The following is a 17,135-nucleotide window of genomic DNA, read 5'->3' on the forward strand; positions in this document are numbered from 1 at the left end:
CATTCCTCTATCCAGGTGCCATCAGGACAGGGCTCGGTGCCACCCTCGGCTCAGTGGGAGAGCTGGGAGGCCTGGGAATGGATCTCTGGCAAAATCCTGGGAATAAAGTCTTTTCCTCGTCCTGAACAGGACCTTTTCCCATCCTCTCATGGATTTTCTTGCCCAAACACACCCCAGATTTTCAGCTCCACGTTCCCCTTCTCCTGGACCCATCTTGAAAATCGCTTTGTTTTCCTTTTTCCCGCTCTGCATGAATTCCTTGGATGTGGCTTTCTTGGAAATGTCTTTCTGAGCCTTTGTGTCCCACAGTTGTGGAGAAATGCTTGAGCAGGATTCCAAATCCCTCTTTTTTCCGTGGTTTTACCTCCATCTGACACCTCCTTCCTGCCTCACCAGCACGCCCTTTCCGTCTGCATTTGGAAGAGTCATTCCCAGGCTTCCAAGGAGTTCCTTCTCCCTTCATTGTCCCTGGATTGAAGGGGTGATTTCTCAGCAGAAAGGTTTTTTCTGTGCATCCTGGTAAAAACTGGAATTCCTCATTTTCCATGACTCCAGGCAGACCTCTGGAATATCAGTCCCGGGCCTGATGGATTCACAGGATTTGTTTATCCAGGGGTTTCTTGGAGCATTTGGTGGTGGTGTTGTCCGGTTTGTGCTGAAATCTGTTTGGGATACCCCTGCTCTGAGTTTTAACTTCCCAAAAGAAACACTTTCCTTGGGCTTCCCTTGGCCAGGGAAGGGCTCAGGAAGTCACTCTGAGGCAGTTCATGGGTTGGACTCCATCATCTTAAAGGCTTTTCCCAACCGAAACGATTCCATCGAATCCCATCCCACAGACTGAGAATCATTTCCCTTTATGCCCAAGCAGGGATTTTCCAAGGAGCTGTCAAAGGCCCTGTGCTCCATCAGAGGGAACAAATTGGAATTTTTATGGACTGTTCTCAGGGAGCGTGTCTGGAGTTTTGTTTCTGGCTCTTTTTATTGGAAGTTAAAGCATTTCCAAGAACCAGGAGAGGTTTTTTCCACACGAACTGAGCGTAAATCATCCTGCTGTGCTCGGGTTCCTGCCTCCAGTGAATCCCAGCCCTTCCCAACAGCTCCAGGTTTCATCCTGATGATCTGATAATGCTCCGAGTCCTTTCCTGTTGTCAGGGAGCCCGAAAGCAAGAGGATTCTCTGGAAAAACCATGTCGTATTTTCCCAAATAATCGCTCCCAGCAAAGGGGAGAGGGGGAGGAGCAAGGGGCAGGACACAGGGAATGGCTTCCAGAGGGCAGGGAAAGGCAGGATACCGGGAAGGAATTCCTCTCCAGGTGGGTGGGGAGGGGCTGGGATGGAATTCCCTGAGGAGCTGTGGCTGCCCCTGGATCCCTGGAAGTGTCCAAGGCCAGGCTGGAGCTCCTGGGGTGGAGGGTGGGAGGTGCCCATGGCCCTGGGTGATCCTTAAGGTCCGCATCCAAACCATTCCATGGCTCCGTTGATCCTGTAACACCACAGTCCCGCTTATTGGGAGTCGGAATGACTGCATATGGATTTTTGAACTTGGGAATACCTTTCAATCCCGTTAGGAATAATTTTTTGTATCTTTGGGAGCGACAGGAGTCCTTGTGTCTGAGAGGTGCCGTGGTTGTCCTTCCCCCGTCCCCATCAGGTCTCTTTCCCTGGGATTGTGATTCCAGCCCTGCTGCCCCTGTCAGGTTCATTTTTTCCTTGAATAAACACATCCTAACGGGAGCTTTTACAGGGAATTTTTATGGCCATATAAACCCTCTAACTGCCTGGGTTTGCCTGCAGGCTGTGCCGAGCACAGCCGCTCCAAAATCCTCACTCCCTGGGCTGTCGTTCCCATTCCAGCCTTGTTGTTTCCCTCTGATTTTCTCCACTGCAGCTTCTCCTCCTTGCTGGATTTTGAACTCCCCTCATTTGAGATTTTTGACTTCTTGCCTCCAGAGCCCATCTGGGAAAACCCATCCATGGGGCTGCTTCCAGAGGCTCATTTCTCTTTCCAGCCTGAGCTGTTTAATCGGTCAGGCAAGTATTAAAAATGGGATTTTTTGTTTGGATATCAAATCCTGTTTAAAGGATGTATTGTTTTTCCCCTCACAAATGCTTCCTATTTGAATTCAAATATTATTTCCTTTCTCTCCCATCCCACCTGCTTCCCTGGCACTGGGATTAGTCAGGATATGTCAATATTTGAGGGAATAAATCGCTGCTGGCTCCAGCTTCTGTTTGGGTTTCTGACTCATCTTGGGGTCAGATGAGCTCAGGAAATGTGGGAGAGATTCCGGAGGGACTGGAGCTGCTCCACACCGGCTCCCCGTGCTCCAGGTGCTCATTCCTGGGGTTTACTGGTTGGTACTGGTTTCCAAACTGGGATTTCTGGAGTCTTTATCCCAGTTCTGGATGTCCCTGGGCTGTCAGTGCAGGGCAGAGGAGGGATTGGTTGGGGTTAAATCTGGGATTTCTGGGAGTTTTCCCATTCGAGGGGGAAGCTGAGCTGGGCTGGGCCCGGACCCTGAGTGTCACCACCAGCAAAGATGGGACAGCTCTGCTGCCCACCGGGAATGCTGCGTTCCCACTGGGAATGTGTGTTATCCCACTGGGAAATCTCTGTTATCCCACTGGGAAATCTCTGTTATCCCACTGGGAATGTGTGTTATCCCACTGGGAATCTGTGTTATCCCACTGGGAATCTGTGTTATCCCACCGGGAATGTGTGTTATCCCACTGGGAATGTGTGTTATCCCACTGGGAATCTGTGTTATCCCACTGGGAATCTCTGTTATCCCACTGGGAATCTCTGTTATCCCACTGGGAAACCTCTGTTATCCCACTGGGAAATCTGTATTATCCCACTGGGAAATCTCTGCTATCCCAGTGGGAAATCTGTGTTATCCCACTGGGAAATGTGTGTTATCCCACTGGGAAACCCGTGTTTACGTGGAAGCGCTTGTCCACCTTGCTGGTGTGTTCCCCTCTTGGAAACCTGCGTTCCTCCCTCTCGGAAATCCGTGTCCACTCCCCTTGGAAATGTGTCCATCCCACCTAGGATCCTGTGTCCATCCCACATGGAAACCCACGTTCCCTCTGCTTGGACACGCGGTGTGCCCCACTGGAAAAGCCGTGTTCCCTCTCTTGGAAACCCGCGTGTCCTGCGCTTGGGACCCTGTGTCCATCCCGCTGGGAAACCCGTGTTTTCCCTCTGGAAAACCCGTGTCCTGCCCCTTGGAGCCCCATGTCCACCCCACTGGGCACTGCTGCCCCCCTGCTTTGCTGGAAGTTCCAGCTGGGCTTTGCCGGGAATCTCTGTCAGGAATCCTCCCAAAATAAGACTGAAGAAGAGCAAAATGATGGAGGAAATCTTCCCTCATTTCCCTGAGTGCTTTTAGCTCCTCCTATTTTCCAAGCAGTGGCAGAGGTAGGAATTAAGGGGATATCGGATTTTTAATGCCAGGAGAGCATTCCCATGGCATGGATGGGCTGAGACTCCACCCAAAAGCAGGGAACTGTGTGAATTTTTAGCAGGAGCTTAAGGCCAGTGTGTGTCTGTCAGAGCTTGGACTGGCTGGAATGACTCCAGGAGCTTTCACACTTCCCTCCAAGCAGCTTTTCCTTCCCCTCTTCCCAATTTTATTTTCCATAAGGAAAGCACAATGATTAAACAAATTATTAAATCTGGATGGATTTCTGTGGATATTTATGAGAATATTTAAGTGGATATTTCCCCCTGACCTGCAGCTTGTGCCTGTTTCCCATCCCTCTGCCAGGTGGGAATGAACATTGATTCTGTGGGAAATATTCCCTAATTCCTCTCTTTCTTTCTCCACAGGTGTTTACAAAATATGGGAAATGCTACATGTTTAACTCAGGAGAGGAGGGGCGGCCTCTCCTCACCACAGTGAAAGGGGGGACAGGGAACGGCCTGGAAATCATGCTGGACATCCAGCAGGACGAGTACCTGCCCGTCTGGGGAGAAACAGGTGAGAGCTTCCTCTTCCTCTGGTGATTTCCTTGGAAAAATCATCCTATCCCATCCCCATCCCCATCCCATCCCATCCCATCCCATCCCATCCCATCCCATCCCATCCCATCCCATCCCACCCCCATCCCACCCCACCCCATCCCACCCCATCCCATCCCATCCCATCCCATCCCATCCCATCCCATCCCATCCCATCCCATCCCATCCCATCCCATCCCATCCCATCCCATCCCATCCCATCCCATCCCATCCTTCCCAGACAATGCCTAAACCAGCTCTGGAGCAAGAGCCTTGTCAGTCCAGGATGTGTCACTTTTCTTCCCGGGGTTTGTGGTGGCCCCTTGGGACCAGCATTTTGGGGAGTGCTGGGCTTGCGTGTCCCATCCCCGAAGTTTGGGATGCCAGGCAGGAATGGCGCTGCCTGTCCTGGGAAGGGGTGGCATTTGTGGGTGACAGGAGTGTGGGGACACCTCCAGAGGCTCCGGCACATCCCCTCTCCCACATCCCTCCTTTGTGGGAGGCCGTGTTCAAGGTGGACTCCAGCTGCTCTCTGGGTTTTTCTTCTGCTTGGAATTTGGGAATGTTTGCTGCCCTGGGAGTTGTGTTTGCTGGGTTGGTGCTGTCTGGGTGGACAAGGACTCGGTTCCTTGGCCTTGGAGCATTTGGGATGGATGGAACCTCTTTAGGAATGGACCCAGCTGGGCTGAGCAGCTCCAGAGGAGCTGGAACCCTTTCGTCCTGGGGCAGGAGGTGCGGACCAGCAGGAGAGCTGGGCTGTGGGATGTCCCCCAGGTCCCATGGATTGGGATGCAGCTCCTGGAGTGGATGTGGATTTGCTGGGAGCACTGGAGCCAGATCCTTTAATGAACCTGCCACAAAGAGGATGGGCAGGAGCGTGGGGGACAGGATGGGAGCAGTGCCACCAGGGCCACCCGGTCACAGCTGCCCTTAGCAGTGCTGGCTGCAGCTTTCCTGAACCCACGGTGACGTTTGAAACAAAGCATCCAAAAAAACCACTGGAAACTTGGCAGGAGCCGTGTTTGTGTGGCAGAGCCCTGCGGGGAGAGTCATCCACGATGAGCTGTGGTTGTTTCGGGGATCAGGGAAGGGAGAGGAGGAGATCTCACTCCAGGTCAGTGTCACCATGGCCACCCCCTCCAGCACCTCTTGAACTCCTGCTTGGAGCAGAGAAGGGATTTGGCTCCGTTTGTTCCCAGTTCCCTTTTCTCTGTGTGGTGTTTGACTCTTCCAAACACATCCCCGTGGGCCCATCGGTCATTCCAGGCTGCGCAGGCTTTAGGGGAGCTTTGCTCCCAGATTTCAGCTCCTGCTCCGAATCAGCCTGGTCTGGTCCAGGTGAGGGGGAGGACACAGAGATTTGGGATAATCATTCCTGACTGGAGGAATTGGTTTGAGGTCTTGTCCTTTTAAATGTAAAACAGGCTCATGATGGGGGTGGGAACGTGAGGAGCAGCCTCCACTTCAGGGCTTCATCCTCCACAGGGAGGCAGAGCTGTCCGGGGGGACCTGTGGGGACAGGAGCCACCCCAGGGGTGGCCTGGGGACATCCCAGAGCTGGTGAACTCCCGGAGCTTTGTGTTCAGCCCCCCTGGGGGTCTCATTTTGTGGAATCCCAGGATGGTTTGGGCTGGAAGGGAAATTAAGAATTACCCAGTGCCACCCCGGCAAGGACACCTCCCACTGCCCCAGGCTGCTCCAGCCCCAATGTCCAACTTGGGCACTGCCAGGGATCCAGGGGCAGCCACAGCTGCTCTGGGCACCCTGTGCCAGGGCCTCAACACCCTGCCAGGGAACAATTCCTGATTCCCAATCTCCCATCCAGCCCTGCCCTCTGGCACTGGGAGCCATTCCCTGTGTCCTGTCCCTCCATCCCTTGTCCCCAGCCCCTCTCCAGCTCTCCTGGAGCCCCTTTGGACCCTGGAAGGGCTCTGAGCTCTCCCTGGAGCTTCTCCAGGTGAACATTCCCAGCTCTCCCAGCCTTTTCTCGCAGGACAGGACCGCTGTGAGTTTCTCCAAGGAGAACCAGCCCTGGTCTCCCACCATTCCCACTTTGCTGCCTTTTTGGTGCTGCCCTTTGGAGGACCTGTAGGAGGAACCATCTGGGAATGTGCTGGGCTTTTCCATCCCTGTGATCCTGGGATCAGTGTGATCCTGGGAAAGGTGGATCAGTCTCAGGGGGTGAATCAGCCTCGCTTTGCACAGGAGGCAAAGAGAAAAAAATGGAGTAATAAATAAGTGAGGATAAAAATTGGGAGGGAAGAAGGTGAGGGAGGAGTTTTCCAGTCTGGTCCCTCCACATCCATTGGCATCTGCTCCGTCCAAGGATGGCAGCTGCTGCTCTGCTCCTTCCTTCAAAGCTCCCAAGCCCTGCGTGTGCCAAGGACACTGGAAACCTGTCCTGGCTGTGGGCCTTGCACCTGAGGGAGAAAAAACAACCTCCGGTGTTCATTTTTGTCAAAAATCATGGGGCTTGTGGTGCCTTTGGCGTTCAGAGCTGACTTTGTGGGAAGATCCTGTGGAGTTCGGCATCCCCTGGTGCTGTCCTGCCCCCCCAGCCCCATCTCTGCTCTTCCCACCCAGACTGAGCTCAAACTCCGAGCCAGCTCGAGATCAGAGGCTCCAGGAGGAGGTCTCTTGTCCCTGGACGTGGTTTAGAGTTGGATTCTCATGTCCCAGGATCCGAGCAGATGTTGGAACCTCCTGTTCCTGGACCTGGGTTATGTTGGATTCTCCTGAGGTTTCTGGGAGTTCCTCCATCTGAGGGGGAGGGCTGAGCCTGAGCTGAGCCCAGGCTGATTTTGGATTCTCCTGTCCCTGGGTCGATTTTGGATTCTTGTATCTCTGGACCTGGGCTGACATTCTTGGCCTGGATTGCACTGGGAGCTATTGAGGTCTCTTTAAACCTGGAATTCTGCAGGATTCAAGGAAGAACTCCATGAACAGGGCTTCGGTTTGGTGAAGTGATGAGGCTTCGGGGCTCGTTCCCAGAGGCTGGGGCTCCCTGCGCTCTGGGCTGGCAGAACATCGCTCTTGGCCGTCCCACAGGAGCCTTCTCCTGTCCCGGCCCCTCCGCAGCCGGGACAGCCTGTCCCCATCCCTGGGATCCCGACGGGAGCCTGGGAGCGGCGGTTTCCACGGCAGCGCCTCGCTCCGTGGGGAAGGGAGTGGATTATTCCCAAATATCCGCGTAACAATTTCAGCGTGCTGGGAACTCAATCCCCTGGGCTGCTGCACGGCCGGGCTCCCCGGGGAAAGCTGTGCCAAGGACAAGGAGCTGTGCGGGAATTCCAGCCTGGAGGTGTTCCAGAGACACGGGGTGGGCACAGGGAGATCCCCGGGATGGAATTCCAGCCTGGAGGTGTTCCAGAGATGGGGTGTGGGCACAGGGAGATCCCTGGGATGGAATTCCAGCCTGGAGGTGTTCCAGAGATGGGGTGTGGGCACAGGGAGATCCCTGGGATGGAATTCCAGCCTGGAGATGTTCCAGAGATGGGGTGTGGGCACAGGGAGATCCCTGGGATGGAATTCCAGCCTGGAGGTGTTCCAGAGACACTGGGTGTGGGCGCAGGGAGATCTCTGGGATGGAATTCCAGCCTGGAGATGTTCCAGAGATGGGGTGTGGGTGCAGGGAGATCCCTGGGATGGAATTCCAGCCTGGAGGTGTTCCAGAGATGGGGTGTGGGCACAGGGAGATCCCTGGGATGGAATTCCATCCTGGAGGTGTTCCAGAGACAGGGTGTGGGCACAGGGAGATCCCTGGGATGGAATTCCAGCCTGGAGGTGTTCCAGAGACAGGGGGTGTGGGCACAGGGAGATCCCTGGGATGGAATTCCAGCCTGGAGGTGTTCCAGAGATGGGGTGTGGGCACAGGGAGATCCCTGGGATGGAATTCCAGCCTGGAGGTGTTCCAGAGATGGGGTGTGGGCACAGGGAGATCTCTGGGATGGAATTCCAGCCTGGAGGTGTTCCAGAGACACGGGGTGTGGGCACAGGGAGATCCCTGGGATGGAATTCCAGCCCTGGAGATGTTCCAGAGACACGGGGTGTGGGCACAGGGAGATCCCTGGGATGGAATTCCAGCCTGGAGGTGTTCCAGAGATGGGGTGTGGGCACAGGGAGATCCCTGGGATGGAAGCTGTTGGGTTTTTCCTTCCCACTGGCTGAGCTCCTGTCTCCACTGTCGCTGGGAGGGGGTCACAGGTTTCCAGGGAAGTGTGGGTGCCCCGGATCCGTGCCCAGGGCCAGGTTGGACACCGGGGCCTGGAGCAGCCTGGGATGGCGGGAGTGTCCCTGCCATGGCAGGGGTGGCACTGGAGGATCCTCCACGTCCCTTCCAGTCCCTGAAAATCTGGGATTCTCCGGCGGCAGGCAGGAACAGGAGCAGTTTCCCAGCTGTGTGGAGGGGCCTGGCCGCTGGGAAAGCAGGAGGAGAAATTCCTGCAGTGACCAACCATCAGGATTCCCATTTTCTTTATTGCTATTTTTTAAATTCTGGCTGTTCGAGTGCCCAGACCGGACCCAGAGGGTGCTCCAAGGTGTGCTGGGTGCACCAGGGCTGAAGATCCCTTAGAGCAGCTCCTGGCCAGGCCTCAGCTTCCAGCTCACGCTGGAGACCAGAGGGATCGATGGACAAAACATGGGAATGTTTCCCATCATTTCCCTCACTGCCTGCTGAGGAAATTCCAGGCTCCTGCTCTCTCCCAGCTGCCAAAGCTGCTTCTGATGGCTAAAGAATCCCCTCTTTTTGGCTCAGAAATCCAAAAGTGGCTGTAAATGAACACATTTATTAAATCCAAACAATCTTTGGATTTTAAGAAGATCCCTCCCAGCAATTCCACTCATCCCACACCACCAGCCCCCGGGGCAATCCAAGCCTGGAGCAGCTCCTGTAAATCCCTGGGCACATGGGAACAGCAGCTCCTGCTCCGTCACAACAGAGCCAAAATTGCCCTTTGAGCCCTGCCTTGGCTCTCTCCAGCTCCAGGAGAATTCCACAGGCCCTGGAGAGCAATTCCCAAAAAAAACCAGGAGTTTGTGAGGTTTGTAACAAACTGAAAGCCCCAGATCTGAGTAACCTTTGAGCTTTGGTGCTGCTCAATCAAATATTAATTAATTTGTAGTGGCAGAATGATTTAGGGGCTGCTCTGGGCACCAGCGGCTGCTGGGAGATGACAAACGTGGGAATCCTGGGAATTCTCCTTGGGAATGCTGGCTGACTCAGAGAATTCTGGCTGACCCAGGGAATTTTGGCTAATTCAGGGAATCCTGGCTAACTCAGGGAATTTTGGATAACTCAGAGAATTCTGGCTAATTCAGGGAATTCTGGATAATTCAGGGAATTTTGGCTAATTCAGGGAATCCTGGCTAATTCAGGGAATTCTGGATAATTCAGGGAATTTTGGCTAATTCAGGGAATCCTGGCTAACTCAGGGAATTCTGGCTAATTCAGGGAATTCTGGCTAATTCAGGGAATTCTGGATAATTCAGGGAATTTTGGCTAATTCAGGGAATCCTGGCTAACTCAGGGAATTCTGGATAATTCGGAGAATCCTGGCTAATTCAGGGAATTCTGGCTGACCCAAGGAGTTCTGGCTGACCCAGGGAATCCTGGCTAATCTGGGGAATTCTGGCTAACTCAGGGAATCCTGGATAATTCAGGGAATTCTGGCTGACCCAAGGAATTCTGGCTGACCCAGGAAATCCTGGCTAACTCAGGGAATCCTGGCTAATTCAGGGAATCCTGGCTATCCTCGGGAAAAGGGCCAGGACACAGCGTATTTTAGGTGACACCAAGCAGCCCCCTAAAGGTCCCCCTGCCTTGGGTGGGCTGATCCAAGAGCAGATTTTCCTATTCCATAAAAAACAACGACTTCTCCCGGCCTGAGCCCCTCTGGGTTATTCCTGCCCCAGGCCCCTTCTCTTTTCTGGGCCCCATTTATTCCCGTTTTCAGAAGGGTGAACAGCGCTGAGCCCCCGGGCTTGGGGGGATTTTCCCAGGTATTGCTGCCTGGGAATGCCCAGCCTCTGCAGGAAGCAGGATTTTCGCTGGGGTTCCTGGGGGTGGCTTTTCCCGGCTGATTTTTAACCAAAACGACTTCTCTGGGAATTCCATCCCAGCCAGGAATTCCTGATTCCCAATCTCCCACCCATCCCTGCCCTCTGGCACTGGAAGCCATTCCCTGTGTCCTGTCCCTCTGTCCCTTGTCCCCAGCCCCTCTCCAGCTCTCCTGGAGCTCCTTTAGGCCCTGGAAGTTTCCCTGGAATTTCTCCTCTCTGGAATTGTCCCAGAATTTTGTTCAACCAAAGGCTGTGAGCACAAATCAAACGCAGGAAGATTCTTCAAGGGCTGTGGATGCTTCAAAAGCCTCCTTTAAAAAAGAAATGGAGAAAAAAAAAAGAAAAAAAGCCCCAAATTCAAGGAAATGTTCAGTGAAGGCAAACCTGAAGGAATCCAAACCCTCTGCTTTTGGGAATCTGGGAAAGCTGAGATAAAGCCCTAAAAAACCAACAGATGAAGCATTAAAATGAAATCTGCATTTCCAGCTTTTCTTGGAGCTCTGCTGCTGTCAAATGCCCACAGCTGAAATAGGAGCCCTCAAAATAGCAGGAATATTTGGGAATACGTGGAGAAACATGGGAAAAACCTTGGAATTTGGGGTGGTGCCACCAAGGTGACAAAGTTTGGGGCTGTTCCCTGTCCCAGGAGCTCTAAAGGTGGAGTTCTAAACGTTGGATTTTCATTCCTGCTTTTTCCAAGCCCTGGGAGCGAGGTCCCAGAGCCGCAGGTGAGGTTTGGGGATGCTCTGGTTTCCCTTGGGAATCGTCGAGGTCGTTCCCTGATCCCAGCCCTTCCTCCTCCTTTTCCTTCCTGGAGGAGCTGGGAGCGTTTTAATCAGTCCCAGGAGATTTCAGGGCTGGGAAAAGCTTTGGAGATAAAAGTCTCTTCCAAAGGCTAATTAAATCTAATTGCATTAATCCCTTTGGCTCAGGGCTCTTTTGCTCCCATTTTGTCCAGTTGGTGTTTGAGACCTCCCAGGTGCTTCCCGAGGGCAGTTCCTGAATTCCTGGTGCTGAGGAGGGGTTTTTCCTCCTGGGAAGAGTTTTCCACCTCTGGGAATGGGTTCTCCCTGCTGGAGAGGCTCTGGAAGAGTTTTAATTGTGCTGAGCAGGAGCAGGACCTGGCAGTGTTCTCTTAAGGCAGCATTGCATGGGGCAGCTCTGGAGGAGCAAAATCATCTGAGCTGGAAAATGAAATGATCTGTTCTGGAGGAGCAAAGAATCTGCTCTGAGAGAGAAAAAAAATCTGCTCTGAAAGGACAAAGACTCTGCTCTGGAATATTAAATAATCACCTCGGGAGGAGCCGAGAATCTGCTCTGGAGGAACAAAAAAATCTGCTCCGGAGGAATAAATAATCTGCTCTGGCGGGACAAAGAGTCTGTTCTGGAGGAACAAAAAATTTGCCCTGGAGGAACAAAGAATCTGTTCTGGAATATTAAACAATCTGCTCTGGAGGAATAAACAAACAGCTTGGAAGGAGCAAAGAATCTGCTCTGGAGGGCAAACAAACTGCTCTGCAGGAATAAAGAATTACTATGAAGGAGTAAATCATTTTCTCTGAAACAATAAATAATCTGCTCTGGATTAAATTAAATAATCTACACTGGAGGAGCAAAGAATTTGCTCTTTGGGGACAAAAGAAAGTGATCTGGAGGGAAAAATAACCTGGTCTGGGATATTAAATAATCTGATCTGGAGGAGTAAATAATTTGCTTTGAAGGAATAAAAAACATCAGCTTTGGAAGAACAAATCCACAGCTCTGAAGGAATAAAGGATCTGCTCTGGAGGCACAAGTGACCAGCTCTGGAGTGTTAAAGGATCTGCGCCGAGCTGCTCCAGGGGATCCTGCGGGGCGTCCCTGGAGGAGGCACGAGGGGGAGAGGTCGGTGGGATGGAGGGGAGCAGATGACTCCGGGTGTGTGGGACCCAGCTGGGGACAAAGAGGGACAGTGCAGGGGGGCAGGGAGAGGAGGGTGGGTCTGGGGGTGGGAAAGGCACCAGATCCATGGATTCAGCCTTTTTCCTCCTGCTGTCCCACCAGGGAGCGAGGGAAGCTCATCCTCCCTGTGCTTTAGGGACAGCTGGGGACAGCCTCAGAGGGGCTGTGGGGACAGTGACAGGAGTGACCTGTGCTGCTCCTGGGCCCCTCCCCTGTGCCCTCCAGGCCACGTTCCCGACCCTCCCTCCTCTTCTGGCCCAGCAGGATGTGCCACGTCCTGGCTGGGACAGGCTGGGGACAATCCTGAGCTGGGACAGGGCTGGGGACAATCCTGAGCTGGGGACAGGGCTGGGGACAGGGCTGGGGACAATCCTGAGCTGGGAACAAGGCTGGGGACAATCCTGAGCTGGGGACAGGCTGGGGACAATCCTGAGCTGGGGACAGGCTGGGGACACTCCTGAGCTGGGGCTGGGGACAATCCTGAGCTGGGGCTGGGGACAATCCTGAGCTGGGAACAAGGCTGGGGACACTCCTGAGCTGAGACAGGCTGGGGACACTCCTGAGCTGGGGTTGGGGACAATCCTGAGCTGGGGTTGGGGACACTCCTGAGCTGGGACACAACTGGGGACACTCCTGAGCTGGGGACAGGGCTGGGGACACTCCTGAGCTGAGACAGGCTGGGGACACTCCTGAGCTGGGGTTGGGGACAATCCTGAGCTGGGGTTGGGGACACTCCTGAGCTGGGACACAACTGGGGACACTCCTGAGCTGGGGACAGGGCTGGGGACACTCCTGAGCTGGGGACAGGGCTGGGGACAATCCTGAGCTGGGGCTGGGGACAATCCTGAGCTGGGACACAACTGGGGACACTCCTGAGCTGGGACAGGCTGGGGACAATCCTGAGCTGGGGCTGGGGACACTCCTGAGCTGGGGTTGGGGACAATCCTGAGCTGGGGCTGGGGACAATCCTGAGCTGGGGCTGGGGACACTCCTGAGCTGGGACAGGGCTGGGGACACTCCTGAGCTGGGGCTGGGGACACTCCTGAGCCAGGGCTGGGGACAGTCCTGAGCTGGCGCTGGGGACACTCCTGAGCCGTGTGGCAGCAGCCGGGGGTCACCAGCCCCCGGGCAGGAACGGGGCTGGCTGGGATGGGTTTGAGATTCCGCCACGTCCAGGGAAACCCTCGGGGAAGGAGAGGCCGTGCCTGTGTGGGGTGGAGCCGCTGGAATATTTGTGCTGGGGTTTTGCTTTTCCACGGCTGCTATTCCAGGAGAAGAGGGAAGAGCCGTCTGCGGGGTTTGGCCGAGTGACAGGATCCCACACGAGGAGCTGCTCGGATATTTAGCAGTGGGAAGGGAAGGGGTTTGTGGATGGAGAAGTCTCTTTTTCGTCCATGGAAGCTCGGGGTGAGGGAAGGAGAATGGGGGTATCTTGAGGGGGGATGGGAGAGAGGAAATTCATGTTAACCATCCCAAAAAGTGCCAGGCAGCAGAGGCAGAATTCCTGGTCTTTGTGATGGCCTGGAATCCAGGGTTATGGAATTGTTCAGGTTGGAAAAGCCCTCTGAGACGAGTCCAGCATCCCCCGGCGCTGCCAAGGCCACCGCTGGCTCCTGTCCCCAGGTGCCACATCCACATGGATTTAAATCCCTGCAGGAACAGGGACTCCACCACTGGACAAGCCTTTCCGTGAGGGAATCTCCCCAATATCCAAGCTAAGCCTCCCCTGGCACAGCCGGGGGCTGTTTCCTCTTCATGGAATTCATCCTTGGAGAAGGGCTCTGAGCCAGCTCCGCTCTTCCTTGGGATCTGCTCACCTTGGATCCACCCAGGGCACCTTCAGCTCTCTTGGAACTGTCACTTCCAGGGAAGGATCCCGTTCCCCCCATTCTGCCCACATCCAACACCTCCCCAAGCCCAAAGTCTCGATCCAGTCCCAGTCTGTCCCGGTGGGGAGCAGAGGATCCCCCAGTTTGCTCCTCCAGCCCCCAGAGTGTTCCCCTGAGGGCTTCTCGCCATCATTTTCCCAACCTTTTCCTCCAAGTCCTGCAGGTCATGGACACTCCCTGTAATTCCAGGCTGCAGCAGCTCACAGTGCACATTCCAAGGGGTGTCAGACCTGATTCTGAGGGGAAGATGTCGAAGCCCCTCTTCACTGCACACTGTCCCCTCAGCTGGCGCTGGCACCTGGCCAGAGTGTCCCCAGATGAGGGAGTTGGGGTCGGTATCCTGGGATAACCTTGCTCCAGTCTGGATCCTTTGTTTTCCCCACTGTTTCTCCTGCCGGTGGAAATGTTCTGCTCCCGTCTGGTGTTTGCCTGGGAATATTTATAGAGAGGATCTGGAGCTTTCCCCTCGCCAGACACAACCCAAGCTGTGCTGGACTCCTCTCAAGTCCCGCCTTTCCTGCTCCTCTTCCCATCCCAGCCGCTCCTGGGGTGCTCCTTTCCCGGTCCCCATCCATCCCTGTCCCCGCTGTGACCAGAGCTGGGGGTGGCATCTCCACTGCCAGGGCTCCTGGAGTCCCCTCCTGTGGGGTGTTGGCCCCTGGGAAGGTGGATTTGGGAGAGGAATGGGATGAAATCCGGACTGGAGCCGCCCCACCCTCCGTAACTCCTTAAAAAGGGATTTTCCATCTAAATAAGTCAAGGGATGGGGTGGATGGGTCCATGGCCGTCGGGATTGATGGGCAGCTCTGAGGTGGCCAGAAGATGAGGAATTCCCTTGTTTGTCTCTTTTGGAAAATCCATCCGGATTCAGCTCTGCCTCATTCTTATCCCATTGCTGCATTTCACCTCCTGCTGTCTTCTCCCCATTCCTTGAAAACCTTCCAGTGCCAGCCCCACCGTCCCCCTCCCAAATTCTCATCAGGCTGGCACTGATGGATGTTTTGGTCCTTTTTCCCTCTCCTCAGCTCAATTCCAGCAGCCTGAGCTGCCTGGAGTTTTCCCAGGTTGGTTGGGAAATCCTGCCCCTCCTGCTGTCCCTGGAGCTGGGAATGCCCTGGGGGTGGCACCGAAACTCACTGCACATGTTTTTATATTCCCGTTTATTTATCCATAAAATCCTCCATGGGCGGGGTGGGCATGAGGAGACAGGGCTGGGGGGACACTGGGGGACAGAGGGAGCGAGGTGCTGCAGTGCTTTGGGATACAGGGAGGGAAAATCCTTTCCTGGAGAGGAGAAGCTCCAGGGAGAGCTCAGAGCCCTTCCAGGGCCTGAAGAGGCTCCAGGAGAGCTGGAGAGGGGCTGGGGACAAGGGATGGAGGGACAGGACACAGGGAATGGCTTCCAGTGCCCAGGGCAGGGCTGGATGGGAGATTGGGAATCAGGAATCGTTCCCTGTGAGGGTGGGCAGGGCCTGGCACAGGGTGCCCAGAGCAGCTGTGGCTGCCCCTGGATCCCTGGCAGTGCCCAAGGCCAGGCTGGAGCAGCCTGGGACAGTGGGAGGTGTCCCTGCCCATGGTTAGGGTGGAAATGGAAGTGAAGGTCCCTTCCCACCCAGACCATTCCATGATTCCGTGGTCTCCCTTTCATCCATACCAAAAAGTGTCTGAACCTTTCGACATCCCAGTCCCATCCACCCACCATCATCCATCCACCCACCATCATCCACCCATCCATCCATCCATCCATCCATCCATCCATCCATCCATCCATCCCTGTTCCATCCATCATCCATCCATCCCAAAGGGGCAGCAGCTCTGCCAGGACCCCTCCTCATCCCTGGGAATCCTGCTTCCCTCTGCCTCCTCCACCAGCCGGAATCAGCAGCAGCTTTTCCCTGTTAATTTTTCAGGATGTTTCTTTCAGGGGAAGCAGCGAGGCTCCTGGAAGGGAAGGGATGAGTGGGGTCTGGTTCTGTGCCTTTCAGAGCTGTTTTCCCTTATTTTGGTTTATTTGGGATCATCCCAGTCCCTGGGGGCAGCAGCTGAACAAGGCTGGCAGATGGGAGACACCCCCGGCTCTGGATGCCGGGAGCATCCCTCCCTCCCTCCCTCCAGGGAATCTCTGCTCCTTCCCCACTCCCCGCTCCTGCCAGCAGCTCCCAGGGATGCCGGAGTTACCAGGATGGCTACGAGCATCTTGGCTCTGCTCCCTCCTGCCCCTTCACTGCCGCACGTGATTCCCAAGGGATGCTGAGGTGGGAAGGGGATTTTTATTCCTTCCCCAGCACGGAGAAATCATGGAAGCAGCATCCCGGGATCATCCCTGCCTGTCCTGGGATGATCCTGCCAGGAGAGCGGGATATGGGACACTTGTTCCCTCGTTTTAGTGATTAAAAATCTAGTTTAACAGGGAGGAGCAAGGAGCTGGAATATTGAATTCCTGGCTCCCGCTCATCCAGCAAAACCTTTCCCAGCACTGGGCTGGAATCCTGGCTCTTTCTCCTGCTCCTGGATTATGTAAGGAGCTTTTTAATAATATCCATGGAGCTCTGGATCTTCTGGCTCTTGTTCCTGCCGTGGTCACCCTTCACTGCCACACGTGATTCCCAAGGGATGCTGAGGTGGGAAGGGGATTTTTATTCCTTCCCCAGCACAGAGAAATTATGGAAGCAGCGTCCCAGGATCATCCCTGCCTGTCCTGGGATGACCCCCAGGAGAGCAGCTTCCCAGACATTTGTTCCCTCTTTTTAATGATTAAAAATTAAACTTAATGGGACACCAGCAAGGAGCTGGAATATTGAATTCCTGGCTCCTGCTCATCCAGCAAAACCTTTCCCAGCACTGGGCTGGAATCCTGGTGCTTTCTCCTGCTCCTGGATTATGTAAGGAGCTTTTTAATAATATCCATGGAGCCATCTGGCCCCAGATTTGGGATGCAAATGCAATATGTTCCCTAAAAATAGCACAGCGGCTCCGTGGGGTTGTACAACACCTCCTGCTCCTCGGGAAGGGAGGGAGCTGGGGAAGGAGGGAGCAGGGGAAAGCCTCCTCTCCAGGCTGGGGAGGAGCTGGAGCAGCTCTGGAGTCCCAGCTCCTGCCCCTTCCCTCTCCGTGACCCGGGGATGGGGTGGAGGGCACCCAAACGAACGGAAAGTGGGAGATAAATCAGGAATTTCTCTAGGGAAGCTTTGGGTCCCAGCCCAGGGTAGGTGGGAGCTGGGGTTGGTCCTGGGTATTTATCC

General features: G+C 54.6%; 1 protein-coding gene across 2 annotated transcripts in view; it reads left to right on the plus strand.

The window, feature by feature from the left end:
* ASIC2 (acid sensing ion channel subunit 2) overlaps positions 1-17,135 on the plus strand; it is a 421,610-nt gene that overhangs the window by 380,329 nt on the left and 24,146 nt on the right. For both annotated transcript variants that reach the window (XR_005704114.2, XM_040087116.1), the window contains exon 2: positions 3,833-3,983. Coding sequence is in view for 1 of the 2 variants with exons in the window: in XM_040087116.1 (XP_039943050.1) it covers positions 3,833-3,983 (151 nt within the window). In the remaining variant the exon portion in view is untranslated. The remainder of the gene's footprint in view (positions 1-3,832; positions 3,984-17,135) is intronic.

This window comes from Hirundo rustica, chromosome 27, assembly GCF_015227805.2.
Source record: "Hirundo rustica isolate bHirRus1 chromosome 27, bHirRus1.pri.v3, whole genome shotgun sequence".
Taxonomy (NCBI): Eukaryota; Metazoa; Chordata; class Aves; order Passeriformes; family Hirundinidae; genus Hirundo; species Hirundo rustica.